A 19204-nucleotide genomic window follows, 5' to 3' on the forward strand; every position below is an offset into this window, starting at 1 on the left:
GTCCTTGGACCCCTGTGTGCGCTATGAGCGTAATCTGTTGCCCCCTCTCCAACGGCTGCAGCTTGATGTTGCACGCTGGCGTAAGTTGCCACTGTCACCGCTAGGTCGTGCGGCTCTTTTCAAGATGATGTCGCTGCCTAGATTCTTGTACGCACTTCAGAACTCATTTGACCCAGTTCCTTCGGGTTATTTTATTGAAGTGGAGTGCCTACAGAGACGACTGGTCTGGGACGGGCGTGCGCGCATTGCTTTCTCCAAACTCACGCTTCCGTGGTACGATGGTGGCATTGCCCTCCCGGACATCAGACGCTACTATTGGGCTTCTCAGTTGAGTGCAGTCAACCACGCGACTTACGCTCCCGGTCTTGCCCCGCCGTTCGCAATGGATAAATATCTTGTGCCAGGAGGTAATTTCAACAGGGCGCTGTACTCCAGGGGGATCTATAGAACACTGACCGGACCCACTAAAATTGCTGTACGGGTGTGGCAGGACGCGAATGCGGCATTGGGATGGTGTGATAGACTTACCCGCGCAACCCCTCTGTATGATTCTGAAGGTTTGGGTAATTTGTGGAGCACGAAAGGCTTTGATAAATGGGATATGATTGGTATAAGCAAGGTGGGCGACCTCTGGTCTAAAGGTAACGTTAAGTCCTTTGAGGAGCTAAAAGTGGAATACGAGCTCGGTGACACAGAATTCTTTAGATATGCTCAGGTCCGTCACGCCCTATTGTCAGTTTTTGCTGTGGGTACCGATATTCCTGAGTCCTCCCCTCTTGAGGACCGTATCCTAGATGGCCATGTGCCCGACAGCACAATTTCACTGATCTACAAGAAGCTGATCAATAACAGGGCTGATCTGCTTGTGCGCCTCAGGGCTTTATGGACTGCTGACGGATTAGAACTGGACGACGAGGACTGGCAATCGGCTCTGTCCTCGCCTAAGGAGGTTGCCATACCTGCTCGCCTTAGATTTGTCCAACTTAAGATCCTTCATCGCGTGTATGTTACTGGTCCGAGTCTGGTTCGTATGGGCTATTCTTTAGACGGGTTGTGTAAGCGTGGCTGCGGTATGACTGGTACCTTCCTCCACATTCTATGGGAATGCCCGGAGGTGGTTGAGTTTTGGTACCGAGTGCATGTGGTGATGGAAAGGGTCACTGGTGTGTCGCTGCTGCCTGAAGCCAGGCGTTGTCTTTTGAATGTCTGGGAACCCAACGATTACAACACGGCACAGATTCATTGGGCGACCCTTGGTAATATGATTGCGAAGAGGGATATTGCGCAGCTCTGGGGCTCCCACAGGCCGCCTACTGTATTGCAATGGAAAGAAAACATGGATTGGTGCATGTTTCGGGAGAAAACTGTGTATTTGTCACATGGCAGGCCCAAGAAATGGGGCAGGATCTGGTCACAATGGAACGCATATCGTGGAAATATATGTACTCCCCCACATGATTCATCTTCCGATGTCTCTTTGTCCCCCTAACTGACATTCCAATCTCTATCAGTGAGTATTATTGATTGTTTCCTCGCTGCCTCCCCCCCCCCTCGATTATTGAAAACACTATATGTACTGTACAGTTGGAGCTCTGCCTACCTGGACTCATGACCATGCTTCATTGTATTTCTGCCTTGTGAAGTTTGTTAATTTGTTTTTGAATAATTTCAATAAAAAAAAAAAAAAAAAAAAATTCTGATGAGGTGTCTTCTAGGTGTGGTAAGCAATCCAAGCTATTTAGAAAAAATAAGGCAGAAGTATCTGTCTCCCCAAGCGCCTCAACATTTCTAAAACTGGCTAAGCCAAAGAGAAATTTCGATAGGCGTAAAAGAGTAATAGCAGCCTTAGAAGTAGTTAGTAAAAAGTTGATCAAAGCCCTGTATAAGGTGGACAGGATTCCTAAAATCAGTGCTTTAAACGTCACAAGTCGGAAAAGAGAAAGTCTCCTTAAATCACTCTAAACCTCTAGCAGTTTTTAAATGTATCCCAACTCTAAAAGAAATTAGATCTGTATCTAGTGGGATTCAGTATGGTGAAAGAGCATGAACTAACAAAAGAGCAATTCAGTCAAATATAGTTAAAGCAACTTTTATGGAGAGAATAGCAGACTTGATAACGCTTGGTACAGAACTTTGTGAAGGCCCTGATCCTTCTGAATCTAGGAACAGAGGTGGGCACTCCTAATCGGCAATTGGTTAATAGTGAGCTTGTAATATCGCTCTCTACTTTTGAGGTGCAAGTCACTGAATCCCAATGGGTTGAGTTTATTTGAAAGTTGTATATAAGTACATGTTTTAAGATCACTCTGTGTTGTTCAAATAAATGAATGATTCATGCAATGAGGCAAGAGATGGGTCTCGACTCTTGGATCTTTTTAGCTCGATGACGAGTTTTAAGGCTCTTGTTTAGCGCCCAAACGATGTAGCGATAAAGATAAAATGTTATCTTTAAATGCTGTAGGATATAATGTTGTGATCCAATGAACTCTTAAGATTTATTGGTGATTTTGTTTTTAATTCGGAGTTGGGAGGTGACATTTTCAAGACCGAAGAATCAATGACCCTAAATAAAACAAAAAGCATCCTACGAGTTTGGGTATGGGAAAGCACTATTGCTGGTGTCTGATATTTCCTTAGGAGGAAGAATTCTGTAGACCATTTTATTAGTAGCATGGGTGATGTTGAGACTTTTCCATATTTGTTCCAGGTTCCTGACAAAGAATATTTTTGCAATTCATTGGTCCTGTAGGATTAAAAGTGTACAATGAAATGACAAAGGAGGGTGGTGACAGTGATAGCAATGTATTTATTAAGGGTATTACCAATTTCGACAATTATTTTGTGCCAAAAGCATGTACTGTCATTACAAGTTATAAATGTTTTCAAAGAAATCAAATTAACAAATGAACCAAAAGAGGAGTACAGGTCTGCACTTTACAAAAAAAAAAAACTTGGACTGCAGATTTGGTAACTCGCAGGAAAAATATATGTGTAATGAAATTGTGATGCACGCCAGTAAACCTGAACTTTAGGAAATATTTAAAATGAATGTGCATTTTGACCTTAAATTTTTTTAGCTATTGTGAAAATGGCTAAAATATCTGGAAGGTGTACCAAGGTTATTTTGAACGGGACTAGAAGTTTTGTGAATTAGTGTGAAGTTGTGGTTAAAGTTAAAGAGAAGGAAAAGTTATGTTTTAGCATTTCACAAATGTACTATAGTTTCAAAGAATGGGTTAAAAGACAGTAATAAGTGCTAAATGTTTGACAATAGATGCCATCTTGCAAACAGCAAATCCTGTCCTGCTCTAAAAGTGTAATGCAGCTTGTGTGACTTGGTAGGACGTTTTATGAAAGTCTGCAGAAGAAGAAAGGAGTATGTTAAATGCCTGGAGGAAGAGGCCACAGGTGAAAGTGATAATGAAGAGGGGAATAAAGTAATGAGAAATAAGCCAATTTGCAATATGGGGTTGGGAGGCTTCAATACAAGCGTATGCGGATTCAGGTTTGCCCTACACCAATATTAATGAGGAAGTGAGGTAGGAAAAAATTGGAAACAAAATTCTGGTCGCAAGAAAATTGGAATGTGGGGATATAAGGACTTTAGTATTTGGCTCAAAAACAGAAAATCCATGGGATTTACTTTTCTAGGACATTACCATCATTTTTGGGATGGCAAGAAAAAGAATCTCAATATTGTTCTTGATCTGAACAACACATAATAGGTGTTGATTCGGATGCATGGAGAAGTAACAGAAAGAAAAATTATGTAAACATTTTCCAAAGTCTTTAGTGGATCGCTTGGTAAATGTTTAGGGTATGAACACAGGTTCATCCTAAAAGATGATGCTAGCCCAAAAGTCCCAAAACTGTGTAGTGTCCCTTTCTCTATTAGAGACAAAGTTACACTTGAATTAGAAATATTCATGCATTCCACCATTATAGAACATGTGGATGCTTCAGACTAGATTTATCCCACAGCTGTTGCATGCCATTGTAGTAGCAAGATAAGCCTTTGTATTGGCCTACTTGTAAGAAAGTGCCCTCTTTTAGCATGGTTGCCCCCCACTTTTTGCTAAACTGCTGATGCACTTTGACTGAGTGTGCCTTGGGTTCCTGCCAAACAGGTACCCAGGGCCTATGTTCTTTCCCTAAACTACACTGAAGACAAAACCCAATTGGCACTCTTTGGCCACAGGTCAGTCACTTGTACATGGTACCACAAGTACCAAGGGCACTGTGGCCAGGGAAGGCCCCTAAGGGCTGCACCACTTATTGTGCCACCCGTAGAGGCCTGGTACCTTTACACACACACACACACACACACTGCCTTTGCAGGCTAAGTGTTTTGGTGCAGAACAAAGTGAAAAGTCGACATGGCAAACATCCTTGTGTGCCATGCCTACAACCCTCTGCCCTGGCATAGGTCAGCCACCCCTCTAACTGGGTGGACTATACCAGTGGTGATGGTATAGGTGCATGAGCCCTGTACCCCTAGCGTGTCTAAGCCAATTCTTAGACATTGTAAGTGCAATAATACCATTAAGAGTATATGGTGCTGGGAGTTTGTCATTACGAACTCCAGAGTACCATAATGGCTTCCCTGAAAACTGGGAAGTTTGGTATCAAACTTCTCAGCACATTAAACCCACGCTGATGCCAGTGTAGGATTTAATGAAAAATGCACACAGTGGGCATCTTAGAGATGCCCCCTTGAAAAACGACCTAACGCTAGTGTCCAGGCTAAGTGGCTGCTCGCCAGCTGCCACCAACTGACATGTTTATGAACCACCGGGTCAAGAGTCTGTTGCTCTTGGGGGTCTGAAACAATGCACATCCTGGGACGAGGTGCCAAGCCTCCTCCCCCAGGATGGGCAGGGTCCACGAAGGGAAAGCTTCAAAAGCTTGCCACCTTTCTTAGCGTCCCCAGGATATTGCTGCTTCCAGCAACTGACCCCCACTGGTTCGGACCCCCACTTTGGGCAGGAGAATCGGCGGGTAAACCAAGTGAGGAAGGGAAGTGTGCCCAACTTTGCCAACCTCACCCCTCAGGTGGGAGAGGCGTGGTGAGGTGAAGCACAACTGTCAGTCCCTGCCATCTTTCAGATGGGGGAACCCAGTCAACCGGAGTGAGGCATATGACCCCCACCCACTGGAGGGTGGCATAATAGGGGGCTTATCCCTTCCCCCAGGAATGGACCCATTCGTTTCAACCTTTACTAACCTGTAACACCCCTGAATCTAGTATGTAGGGGCACCCCTGAACCTTGCCTACTCAGGCAAGAACCGACCAAGAGGAAGAGAAAAAGAAAGACCGAAGAGACGTGCTGAAACTAAGGAGAGGAAGACACCCACTGACTTGGCCCCAGCCCTACCAGTCTGTCCCCACCTCGAACCTGCTCCAGCGAAATCCCGGTGTGTCCTGCAGCCAGCAACCTCAAGAACCCAGAGGACCTGCCCTGCCTTCCACAAGACTGTCTCCCGTAAGCACCGGATTTGCTTACCCACAGATTTTGGCTCTGGCCAAATCTGCGTGCCGGCATCACTCTTCACCGTCGTCTACAACCTGAGTTCTAGTGGCCCAACACCCTGAGGAGGTCACCCCGGCGATCCTGACCTAAACGCCAAAACAGCACCCTGCACCCAGCCGCTCCTGCACTGCTGCGGGTATACTTTGGGTGCTATCTCGGATCCCCCTTTGCCTTGAGCCTAACACCAGGAGCTTTGGTCCCACAACCTTGTGGCCTGCTAGTGAGCAGCCACCAACCAGAGGACCCCCTATCCCCCATTGGATAACGTTGGGCCTCAGCACTCTGCACCCGGCCACCCTAGTGCCGCTGAGGGTGCTTTGAGAGTGCATCCTTGACCCTGGAGGAACCCTGGTTGTAACTCCAGAATACCAGCTCCCACAAACTTGTACTTCCCTGTTGACTAATAACTTCATGTTTCTCCCTAGGAATGTGTTGACTGTTTTCCCTTGAAAATTGTAGAGTTGGTCTGTATGAAACATTCAAAAACTATCTAGGCACTAAAAGTGAATTACTTCCCTTTTGTCTAGGAAATGATTCTAGGCGTATCACCCTGATTAGAAAAAGTAATCTGAAAAGTAATCTAAAAAGTAGCATACACAGTAATCTGAAAAGTAACTGAAAAGTAATTTCGAAACATTGACTTACCTGTAATCAATCAACTGCATTTGAACCTGTATTCAATTGTAAAACGTTGCATAAGATTTTGCAAAGCATTTATTTCACTTACCTGCACCACTTGGCTTAGTTCTAAGAAACAAAATAACGTAATAATATTTTTGATACAAACAAATTGGTCTGAGTTCAGACTTTGAGTGAATGACATCATTTGCTGCATGAGGGTGTACAACAAATGCTTAACACTACTCTCTGATAAAGCCCTACTGCTCGCCCACACTACCAAAAATAGAGAGTAAGGTGCTATCTACTTTTACCTCAGCCTACCTTTGGGGTTCCACTGGGCTCTGTGCACACTATACCTCGTTTTGGTATAGTATATACCGAGCCAGCTTCCTACACTACGTCATTTCAATAACATTTCAATACCATCACTGTTAATCAGTTTCCGATCCCTAAATTTCCAAAATTTAGAGTTTAGGGAAAGGTTTTCCCCTATTGACCTTTCTTCTGCATATCACCAAAACCTATTACATCCTTTTCAGCACAAACGCACCATTTGGGCTGACAATGGCTGCTGCTGTATTCCAGTGGTTGTTATTCCAATTATTTTGAAAAATAAAAGGAGTACATTGTGTTCTAAGTGTAGATTTGCTGAAAGGAAAGTTACTGATTCAGGCTATGTTCTTTGCAAGGAAGGAATGAAACCTAAACCCTCTTTGGTAGAAGCCATGTTACTGTCTCCTTTCCCTTCGAGTAAAGAAGATGTATGATCCTTTTTGGGATTACTGAATTTAACTCTAGGTATGTGGGAAATATTGCAGAAAAGACTGACAATACTAAGCAACTCATGAAGAATAAAGCAACTATTTTGTGGGATTTTAAATGTTGGATGGATTTTGAATCTTTCAAATCAGTAACTACATTCTTCTGTTCTTTAAGGTTTTGATGTCTCTGCTGAAAGCAGAGTCACTATGGATGCCAGCTCAAAGAAGTTTGATGCACTTTTATCTCAAAGGGTTAAGGGTGGGAGAGAAGTGATAATTGCATAGGTTTCTAATTCGCTATCCCCCACAGAAGATAAATATTCTGTAATTGAAAGACTATTATTATAACATTTGTATTCCTTTAGTGGAGAAAACTGTTTATTATCCGTAGTGATCACAAGTTCTTAGAAGAGATTTTGACTACTGAGGATATGAGTAATGTATCAACAAGGATTGCAAAGTTATGCACGAGGCTGCAAGATTTTGTTTACAAAATGTTGTACATTATCAAGAAAAGAACATGTGGTGGCGGATTTCCTTTATAGAACGCCAATGTATTTGTTAGAATGCATGGAATTAGTATATACTGGCTTTTGTGAACAATAGTGAGCTTCATGCTTGGAAGAGGTCTGAATGGCCACAAGAATATGGAAAGGAGAGTATACTGCTGCAAGTGAAAAAATATGTGGAAAATGGGAGGCCAAAGAAAGGACAATGAGAAAAGGATATTAAATCCTTTTGGGAAATCTATATCAGTTCCCCCTTCAAGTTTCAGAGATGTGATTATCAAATAAGGTCATGAAGGATATCTGTGAACTGTAAATACTAATTGTGCACTTTAGAAATTGACAATCTCAGGAGGCTCAAGAGCCACAAGAAGCGCAGAAACTCTCCTTCTGAAACCACAAAGATTCAACAAGAAAAAACGTACAAGCGCTCCTTCTCAGGGATGGCCCCTAGGATCTGGAATGCCCTCCCTCCAGAAACTAGACTCATCTCATCCACTGCATACTTCAAAAAAGAAGTCAAATCGATCCTCATGGCTAAATTTACTTGAACTTAAAATATGCTATTACTACTTGCCTATGTTTCTCCACCTTGTATTTCAGTGCCTGATTCGACCTCAATATCATAATCACACTCTACTACCATGCATGGTTGGCATCTTTGCACAAACCGCCTTGTTAAGCTTGTCTTTCTTTTGTCCTCCTTTCATATGTATGTAAAGCACTCTGATATCTGTAAGGATCATGTTCGCGCTATACAAAACCCTGAAAATAAATAAATAAATATATAGAACTTCCTTCGGTGGCCTGGTGTGAACACTGCCATCGAGGGAATGGTGATAGCGTATCTGCATTGCACCCACCTATGAGTGAAACAGAGGTACCACAGAATCTGCGTAAGGGCATTGCTATTGACATCATAAGTCCTAGTATGCTGCTTCAAAAGTATATAATTGTCATTATAGCTACATTTTAACAATGACTTATTATCCTAATTGTTGAGACTACAGATATGTATTCTTGGCTAGAATTTATGGATAAAGTATTTACTGGTAAGGGTTTACCTATTGCTCTAGTTAGTGACAATGGAGTGCAGTATTTGTCTGTACAAAGCCAATCCTTACTTGAGGAGAGTAGGTGTCAAGCAAAGAATAACTTAATTTTCCAAACCTAGTGGGAACAGCCTGATTGAAAAGTTTAACTGGGTATGTAAGGGTGCGGACTAGTTGGTCATAGACTGTGATAATGACTGAGAAATTCAAGTTCAGACATCTGTGTGGATGTATTGTACCATTAATGATACCACTTGTTACTCTGCATTGAGTTGAGGAGCCGAACAAGGGCCAGAACCAAGGGTAATCCTGCCTTGATTTGTGACATGAGTGTAGTAAACATTCCGGTTGATGAAGTGAAGGCCAACATTTCAAAAGCACATTCTGACTGTAAGATACCACAATGATGAACGTTAAGGCAGACTGGCACACATAGGTGTGGGACAGTCAGTCAGAGTGAAGAGACCATTGAACGTGCAAGGGTGGGAGTCAATTTTTTGAGGCTCACAAAGTGACAGAAATTTTGCATAATGGAGTTAGAGTGTAAGTTGGTGTAGAATTTCGAAAACAATAGATGTTTTGCCAGGAGAACATTGTGGAGATGACATGGGTAGGCATAACACATTTGATACAGATGATTCACAGGGTTTGGAAAATCATAACATTTACAAAACATGCAGGTCTAGTAACTTGAAAAATCTACTTGACCTAACTCTAATGTACTTCACCTCTTTCTCTGAAAGCCGGGCAAATGTGACAGGATAGCAATATTTAAAGGCATCTTTACTGCTCATTCACTTTGTGAGCAATAAAGATCCCTTTAAATCTTGTTACATTTGCTCTGCTTTCAGAGACAATAAGTTTGTCTTCCTATGCGCCAGAAAGGGCGAGTAGGCCCTAAAAATAGCTCGTTCTGATAAAATATGGCTCGCCATAGCGAGCGGGCAAGTGGATTTTTCAAGCCCTGATTCAGTTTCTTCAAATCTTCAGGCGTTCCATATTGACCTTGAAATGGAGAGTCCCTCGCTGGAAGTTTTCGTTCTTCTTGCTTGTACTCAAGTGTGAGGTAAATGTGCAGTTTAACTCTGTGCCCCAATTTATCAACAACGAGTCTGTTCCTAATTCTGAAGAAGCAATTTTTGTGGATGACAATTCGCAGCCTGGTGATTAAAGTATTCATATTGCTGTTAAGGGGTATTTGACCAGTGTTGGTAAACCTAATACGTTTGTTGATGGTAGTTATGTGGATGAAATCCCAGAGGTTGTTTAAAGGGTTCAGGGAATGTTGTGTTCAAGTGTTGTTTGTAGGGAGAAGAGAATGAGAGTTATTACCAAGCAAATGCATGACTTTATATGTGAAGATGTTGATTGAGACTTATTACATAATTATTACCAGTATACATGGTTCAACTCCTTATTAACATTACCTTTGGTATATTTCCCGTTTATTATTTTCTTATTTGTTTTAAGATGAAAGATGTGTTGTATTGTACTAAGAAGATTATTCTTTTTTTTTACTTCTTTATTACTCGTTGCTACTCTATGCTGTTGTCATCATCGATTCCAGAATCGGACCCCCGGGGGATTCTGATCTCTGGGAGTGGAGAGGCTGGGTGCAGCTAGAGGAACTCTGCCCAGGCTGTTCTAAAATAAGTTTCAAGAAGTTATGATCCTGACTATCTGACAAACGCTACAAATCCTTGGAGGGGGAGCAAAAGGTGCCTGTGAGCGCAGCTGCTGTCTGTAAGCCGACAATTCTCTTCTCTCAGGAACAAAATACTCAAAGGTTCAAGGACACCTCTGCATTATTTCTCATCTTTGGCAAATAACTCATTTTATTATCCCTTTTCTCTCACTAGAGGTCAAGCAAGAATATAAAGCGGATTTCAAGATTGGTGTTGGTAAATAACTTGTTTGGCAGCACAAATTATGCACTAGCTTCTGCATTCAGTACCATTATGATGAGACAGAATCCATATTAAACTCCTACGTCGGCATTTTGTTTTGTCAAACATCTAAATCCAGACAGCACTGCCTGGCAAATGTGTGTACCACGCCAGGCAGCCTCAGTCAATGAAATTGTCCCAAGAGCAGCTTAAGTGCCTACCTCTTGTTGAATTTGGCTAACAGTTTTTAAGGAAACAATTCAATTAGTCCAAGTGGTTGCAATGATATCTTACCAATAATCAGATCTTGAGTTTCCAGTTTATTAGAGCAAGAGCAATATTTCAAGAGACCGACAACGACTCCCTCATGTATGTTAATCACCAGGTTTCCACATTCAGGGAAGTCTGAGAAATGTGTAGGTCTTGGAAGAGGTAGCACAAGCTTCTTCTGGGTATCTCACTGCTTCTGTACTTTCTTGTGTGTATCAGATGGACAGCTTAAGCTCACTACTACATTAGTAGCAGTGTCTATTCAAAGACAATGATGATCGATCTCTGGAATCAACAACTGTATTTAAATGGCCAAGCTTTACCTTAAACCTTTCGCAGATGTTGATTATATTGGCTAAAATGTTATGAACCACCGTGAAACAATAAACTGAATCCTTGGTCCCAGGGATAGAGACCGACTTACCCCTAGCGCCACCAATATTCCCCAGCAGAACCAGAAACCCCATAATTTCAGAAATTAATAAAATATTTTGGGTAGTGTTATGAAACAGTAAATGCCATAGGTTCTTGGCTAATAGGGGTCCTCATCTCCGAGATTGATTGATTTAGGTTATTAACCCTTGAAAAGAAAAATCAGTTATGAAGTGGGTGCATAAAAACAATGCAGGTGACAGGCTGATGGAATCACAAAATGTAATCTGACAATCTACAATATCCAGTCCTAGCACTAAGTTGCAACTTTAAATGTAAATCCACAGTAACTTAGTAAATCATGGGGTGCTCAGAACGCCACCCAGTCTAAAGACATAGGAACAAAATTACCAGAGCACAAATTCTGTTCTACATGGATAAGGGGAAAACACTGATGACAACTATGAAACTATGAAGAGTTTACACCATGGGAGACCTGACTTGTCCTTGCACTCCTTGGCTTCATTGTATTATACATTTGATACATCCTCTGTCCCTGCTCTACGTTGACCGCAATCCTACATGATGAGTACTGCAGGTTATGTCAGAAGTAATGTTTTCCAAAAATATAGATACCTTGATAACCTTTCTTTTGACAAAGATTAAATAACATACAAAAAATGAATGACAACGTTTTTTTCAGTAAATGAAGGATGAGCAGTGGCTCCCTTTTGCAAATTGCAATATAAACCAAATACCTTTTTTTTTTCTTCTCTTTCTTTTAGTAGAGTATCTCTGTCTACCAATTTCACAACTGTTGGAAGACCTAAAAGGAAAAAGATTTTCAGAGATGCTGACTAAGGTATTAAAACACACCTTCACGCTGTTTCCTGTATTCTTAGGCCTACCATGAAATTAGCTTTTAGATCAACTGTTGCAATAAAGATTATCGAATGGGAAAGTTTGGGATTAAATTAATACATCAAATCGGACTTTGACTGATAAACCTATGAGGTTTGAGTGTGTCAGGTGCATCCTATGGCTAAAACAATATCGCAAACAGCACAACAGTTCACTTAGGGAATATTTTTTAATAATTTAAACAGCATACCAAATGCATGAAACACATTATTTATGAAAAATGGATGAAATGAGAAGTTGTTATTTTAGTTTTCTAACCAGATAGCCTTCCTGTTTAAATCTTGCTGGAACTATCACCAACTTGTCACTAAACACATAACAGAATAATCAGCAGAACTTGTGAGATTTAATAGTGGGAGCGCATACAACACAAGAGAGCTTTCCAGGTTACTTTGATTTATATGGTCCTCTACTCCGTTTCCTACTCCCATAACCCACTGGTAGAATTTGTTTTCATGGGGAATTGGCAATGTTGGGTAGGATGAAGGACGTTGTAAATCAAGAGGAGGCTACAAGCGTTCATGTTACCAATGTATACATATTTTGCATCCAGTTCAAAGGCAGTGCAAGTAGTTTAAGCAAGTAGAATATGGAAGATGTTTTAAATGTTCCCGTAAATCAGGTCTCAAGAAGGGAGGTTGGGGACATGGGCACTTGCTACGACTACAGAATCCATTAAACATGTACAGAAAACAACGTACGTTGCTGCCAGGTGGAATCTCTTCCATCAGTATGGTGAAGGCACAAGCCACTGTTTGAATTAACTCATCGTAGAACACTAAATCATTTGGGATTGAAACTGTCGCTACGTAGTTTTCTTCTTCATATGGTATGTCGAACATATATTCATCGCCGACATGACATTGAAGGTGATTATAAGCCATTGTCATTAACCATATACATGTCTCACTGGCTTTGTATCAACATTCTATAGGAGATCAAAGTGTGGGTCCCTAGGTTACTGTTTGGGGATACTTTCTTCCATGGACATTTGTGAGAATGTGTTTTCCTTAATGGAAAAAAGTACTGGCATATTTGTACTGTTTGAAAGGGCCTGTAGCCATGATATTTCTAGCTATGTACTTTACAATATTGAAAACTGGCTAAAAAAAAAAAAGAAATCAAAACCTTTCAGCCAGTTGCCTCTTAATATCAAATCATAAAGGCTTTGGTTCCAACTCTTGTTGTGACTGTTTCTATTCAACTGGATGCATTATTTACTGCCACAATTGTTTGTTTTGGGGTTGACAATATTATAAACTGTGAAAGTTAGTTAGTGCAAATACAGTCAAATATCAATAATGAATTACGTTTGTTCAAGTATTACAGGAGCAAAGGCACAAAAAAATTCATTTTTTCAAGAAATATACGTAATATTCTGTTAGATTAATCCAAAGAAAAGGTTCTCTTACCGGAAATTATGTGTAGGGTCAATAATGTTAAATTTTCAAGACCGTAAATGCGGTTGCTATCCTGAACAGTATCCATTGTTATCATTGTTCAGCCAACTTGCATTTCACCCTCTTGTATCCTGAAAGCCTACAGCCTGCACGCCACAAGGGGTTAACAGAAGGGATTGACATTACCAATAAACTAATGTCCGGGAACTTTTTTGGGGATTAATCTAACAGAATATTGATTAATTTATTGAAACAAGGTATCTTTTTGGGACTTTGCTAATGTAAGATAAAAAAAACCTTAGATTAGTATTAATAATTGATTGAAGTACTGTTAAGCCCTGGTATTTCTCTGGGCTGTGTTCCAATCTATGGCTTTTTGCGGACTGTGCCATTACAGACTGGGATCAGCCATATTAAGATCAGCTTTAGTCACGTTCCAGCATCTTTGTTGAATGAGAGCACAGGCCTCATTACAAAGGCGCAGCTCGACTCCATGTGGCCCATTGGGCTCAGGACCCATATGTAGGCATTAACCCTGGAATTTAGGGCAACTCAGTCAGACAGCAAAAATATGATGATAACATGGTTGAATTAATCCTATCCATTGAAAATCCCTCTGGGCAGCCCTACCTACAAACTTGCCCATCTTCCTCATCATAGTCTTTACTGAGGAAACCCTCCACTGGAGATAGCCACGCTTGCCCTAATTCTAATTGTGTTCCTTTTAAAAACAATCACTAGAATAATGTGAAGTATACAATACAACATATTGCCGTTCCTTTATGCATATCCTGCGTGTTGGACCTGGCCCTTTTTGCAGGGTATTCCCCAAACTTTGTGCCTTCTTCCTCCTATTGTTCTGGCTCCTTTTTGTTGGCTCTAGGTCTCTGAGCACCTTACCCCTGCTAATCAGTACTAAAGTGCACGTGCTCTATTCTTTAAACAAGGTATGCCTGTTTGGCATATTTTAAATGTAAGTCTCTTGTAAAGTGGAATACCATACAAATAGGGCCTGTAAATTAAATGCTACTAGTTGGCCTGCAGCGCTGCTTGCGCCACCCACAGAAGAAGCATTTCCAAACTGTCTCAGGCCTGCCACTGCAGAGCCTGTGTGAGCAGTTTACTGTCACATTGACTTGGCATTTAAAACTACTTGCCAAAACTCCCCTTTCCTACAAATAATTCACCCCTAAGGTAGGCCCTAAGTAGTCTTAAGGGAAGGGTGCTGAGTGAGTAAAAGGTCAAAGTAAAAGGTAAGACATGTGCCTTTATTGTAATACATGTCCTGGTAGTGACAAACAGCCTAGTGTGAGGCCAGCTTCTCTCATAGGCTAGCATTGGGAATTCCCTTATATGTACTAAGTGGTAATTCCTAATATGAAAGGAGTAGTGTTGCCATGCTTGGTATGTTTGGAATAATAGTGATAAATCACGCTTACTGGAGTAGGTGGATTTTTTTACTACTATTTTAGAAAGTGATTATTTCTGTGTTCTTACAATTCTATGTGCTTTGCAGCCTGACTCCAATCCACGTCTGGATCTGGTTGACAGCCACACTTTCTGAATTCTTTCCAGACAGCCACTGAAGAGGAAGGGCTGGGTGTGACCACAGAGGCATCTGCATCCATCTCCATCCGGATAGTCTTCCTGGGATGGGAGAGAGGAAGGCGGGTGTACTTACATTTGTATAGGCTGTGCCCTGCCCTCGCACAAAGGGCTAATTTATCCCTTAATGTGTGGAGCCAGGGCTGGGATTAAAAGGGAGTGTTGTGTACTTGTAAGGTTTCTTTAGAAGAGCCCCCTAGTTCAAAGACATTTAGAGTATAAGTACAGGGGCTTTGACCCCATGATTATCAGAGCACATTTGGAAATGGGACTAAACCTCTGTCACAAGGACTGCTGCACGGCGCAAAGGACTCATCTGGACTGCTTTTCTGTTGTTGCCCTGCTGCCTGCTAACTGCTGTGTTGCTCAAAGGACTATACTGGACTGCTTTTCAGCTTGTTGCCCTGCTGCCTGCTGCTCCTTGATGCAGACTCTACTTTTCCCACAATGCCAGAGGACCGCTGGATCTTCAGGAGAAACCACCATTAAGCTATTCACTTGCTATCCTTCATTTTTATTCAACTCTCACCAAAAAGCAGCCTGTGGTCAGCACTGAAACCTAGCTTCCACAGCATGTGACGGTCATTCTGCCTATCACCGGCCGCACTGCGAGAACCCCCTCAACGTGGGCCCGACAGCCGGACCAGCGTAGTGGAGGCTGTATGGCCTGTAGAGAAAACCCTCAGTGCACCCCGCCTCCCCTCGAGTCGGTTGGCTGAGTGCCACTGAGAGAAGACTTCTACCAGCCACATCTGGTGAATTCAAGCATGTCTAAGGTACTATACCTCTTCCCCCTTGTAGCAGTACAGGCTTTCTTCAGAGAGCTGAAGCTCTTTCTTGCTGCTGGCCCCATTGGCTCTACTGCTTAGGTGGGAGAATCTTCAGGCCTCCATGCTGACTGAGGGGAGCTAGACCCTGTGTCGCGGTCCCCGCCAGTGTGGTCAGGCAGCCGAGTCCAGGTCCAGGACTTGGAGTTGGCCAAGTGCTATCCCACGGGGTGCTATGGGCCTGGTTGCCGAGGACCATTGCCTTGCTGGCGCTCTCTAATTTTTTAAGCCCCTGCCTTTTTCTTGGGCACAACCTGGGAGGGACGGTCACCCCACGCCTCGGATTTGGGTGTCATTTCTCACCAGGAAGAAACCGTGGCCTCCCGATTTTCAGTGCTATTTAGCACTGGGCTTAGTGGCGGGCCTGTGACTCGCCTGATAGTGTGCGCTTATGTGATTTTCCCTAAACCGACATTGGAGTCGTGTTGTGTGATACCATAAAGCCTTTAACTGCTTTCTAAAGAAGCATTACTTACACCCATACTAAGAATGGCTGCTGTTAATTCCCTAGGCTCTTCTCCTGAGTGTTTTTACCAATAATTGAAACCATCAAGACAAGCTGCTTAGTAGGAACCATCTTTGTGCTAAAGGATTGAACAGAGAAGTGCTAGGAAACAGGATGCCCAAACCAGGCTTTAGCTTCAGAGTGGTTAAACTGTCCAAAGAATGTTTGTAGCCATAACAAGGTTAAAGTGGTCTTCCTTCAGGCTTTCTAGAAGTAGTGCTCACTCACGCACTGCATACTATCACTAAGCTGCCTAATGGGTTTAACACCCATTCTACCGGGTGCTGAGCAAGGCCTTAGGAATCCAAAAAAATAAACATAAATAAAAGAGACCACTGATACAGCAGTGCTTTTTTTAAATAATAGCCATGGTTGTCAAAAGAAATCATAGACTAACAGTCTACAGAGGCAGGTCCTTACTTACCTTCTCTGCTTCCACACACTGTGCCCAGTTTTGTTTCCATTCCTTTTTTAAATTTTTATTTGGCATGTCAAGGCACACACTATCGTATAGTTTATAATCCCTCAACCCTACATCCTCATAATGTGACCAACAATTAATTAAAAAGATCCGTTTTTGTTGAGACATTCTATTTTTGCTGGGTACAGTTATCCAGTATAATAGCTTCAGAAAACATATTCGCATTGATAAGCGACAAGGGCATAGCTACACTCCAACTCCATTCCCTAATATGTTGGGAGTTTAGCAGCTACGACATACAGGATTGGGAAATCTAAAAAAAAAAAGCATATCTTTGTTTAGAGGACGAAACAAACCGGTACGCAAACATTGTGTCTTGTGAGCATTGTTAACATTTGTGCTTTAGGCATTCGCGGTTTTTCAACCGTGGGATATAGGCTCTATCTTATTGTATGTTTTTTTAAATAATATCTCTCTGTGAGAGTTTTCTCTCGTTTCATTTTTTGGGGCTGTTGACACTTGCTCTTATGTGACCGACATTTTGTGTAATTTTGCTAAGAGTTGTACATTGTGGTAGTTCCTCTTGACTATTCTCTTGTCTTTCCTGCTTTGTTGAGATTTTTAGCTGGATATTTTGCAGGTCTGCAGGCATCTATCAGACATTTTTGACATTTGTGTATATATTATACTAGAATGGACACCTTTGGGTTTTCAGATGACGATTTTAACTCTCTTATGGGTAGAGTTACAGGAGACACAGGATCTCTTCCCACCTATAACTTGATAATAGTGAGTGGCAAAATCTACTTAATATGCGTAAGAAACTTAAGCGTATAGAGTCTCATGCATTCTATATGCTTGAGTATCTTAAAGTTGGAGTAATTCCCTCGGGATTGAGAGTACGTAATGCACCTGCCCTTTTTGTCGAGATCAGAACGTTCCTGGAGCGGTGGTCACTGATTTCAAACCGCTGCTCCAGGGACTGGATGATGCTCATCATCGAAACCGCGAAGGATGTAGCATCTGCCCTCCAAAGAGAAACTGATGAATTAGAAGCGAAACTGAATACATCTACATCTGTGGAGGAAGCTAAGAACTGTCTAGATAAGATCCAATCTGAAATGAAAGATTTTGACATCTATCTTACTAATAAAAAGACAGAGAAATTACGAAAAGATGTGAGATGGTTTACAAAAGAAAAAATGTATCCCTATCTTAATCCAAATCACTATCAACAGACAACATTGGGTAATTACAACCCTAATTTTGATAGTTACCAACATAGAAGTTATACCAACTTCTCAGACTCAGGTTCTTCTGGGTCTGATGGGGATAATTACCAAGATTCAGGTACAGGCCAGTACAATTCAAGACCATTTAGGGGAAGAACTAATCAACGACCATTTCATGGACGTGGTTTTTTACCCCGGGGCCAATATCAAGGGAGAAATGTCCGATGGCAGGACCAAGGGGCACAACAGCAAATGAGCCCTCAACCTCCTCAACAGTATGTCAGGACCCGCAACCAACAATACTGGTGGTAGACGGTAGACCTGGGACATCTGGCCCCGTCAGTGAAAATGTACCTATTTATAATCTTTCATCCAGTAACCTTGTACCTGAGGACATTCAAGTACTGAGTAGAGGGCTGTCATTTGTACCGAGCGTGTGTTTAAATAAATGTAAACTACATGAAGACCTATTCGCCTTCTTTAGGAAGGTGAGACTGAACAAGTTTTTTTTGGACAGACCTACAAACGATGAGGACAATAATCTATCTAGGTGTAAACCTCCATCCACATTCACCCCCACATTGGATATGGTGGGTGCTGAGGTACGCATCTTTGAACAGAATGTCCTTCGGGACATAGAGCGTGTAATTAAGAACCCTCAGAAATCTAAACTCAACCTGTCGAAATTGGAAATTATATCGCTAAACAAACTTAAGGCAGATTCTTCCATCATAATCAAACCTTGTGACAAAGGTGGCGGGGTTACAGTATTTGACAAAAATATATATGACCAGAAAATGACTGAGATGCTGGCAGTAATAGATCATTATAGACCAGCACAAAGAAGGGAACTAGAAAGACTAAATGTACATATTCAGGAGATAACCCAAGAGGCATTTAAAGATGGTTTTATTTGCGAGGATGAACTTTCTTTCCCTAACAAATCTTGCCCGACTATTTCTGCTCTCTACGGTTTACCAAAAACACATCAGTCTGAAACTGATCCCCCCATGCGACCAATAATATCTACTACAGGGTCATGTACTGAGCCCTTATCCATATATGTGGATACGTTCCTGTGTCCCCTTACACAGAAGTATGCTTCATTTATTCGCGACACGGGCGATATTATTAAGAAAATTGAGGGACTTCCATTCAACCCAGAGACTGATACCCTTGTGACGCTCGACATTGAGGCACTATACACCAACATCCCTCAATGTCGGGCGTTGCAGGCGGTGGCAGCTCTCCTCAACAGGTTCCCCGACAATCGCCCAGATGTGTTTATCCTACA

At 41.9% G+C, this 19204-nt stretch overlaps 1 protein-coding gene across 5 annotated transcripts in view; it reads right to left on the reverse strand.

Annotated features, from left to right (window-relative positions):
- The window catches only part of CARS1 (cysteinyl-tRNA synthetase 1), a 406480-nt gene that overhangs the window by 88431 nt on the left and 298845 nt on the right, over positions 1-19204 (reverse strand). For 4 of the 5 annotated variants that reach the window (XM_078682918.1, XM_078682921.1, XM_078682919.1 and 1 more), the window contains one exon: positions 11758-11825. In XM_078682918.1, the coding sequence (XP_078539044.1) occupies positions 11758-11825 (68 nt within the window). The remainder of the gene's footprint in view (positions 1-11757; positions 11826-19204) is intronic. The other variant, XR_013608861.1, reaches the window with a different exon arrangement.

This window comes from Lissotriton helveticus, chromosome 3_1 (assembly GCF_964261635.1).
Source record: "Lissotriton helveticus chromosome 3_1, aLisHel1.1, whole genome shotgun sequence".
In the NCBI taxonomy this organism is placed as follows: Eukaryota; Metazoa; Chordata; class Amphibia; order Caudata; family Salamandridae; genus Lissotriton; species Lissotriton helveticus.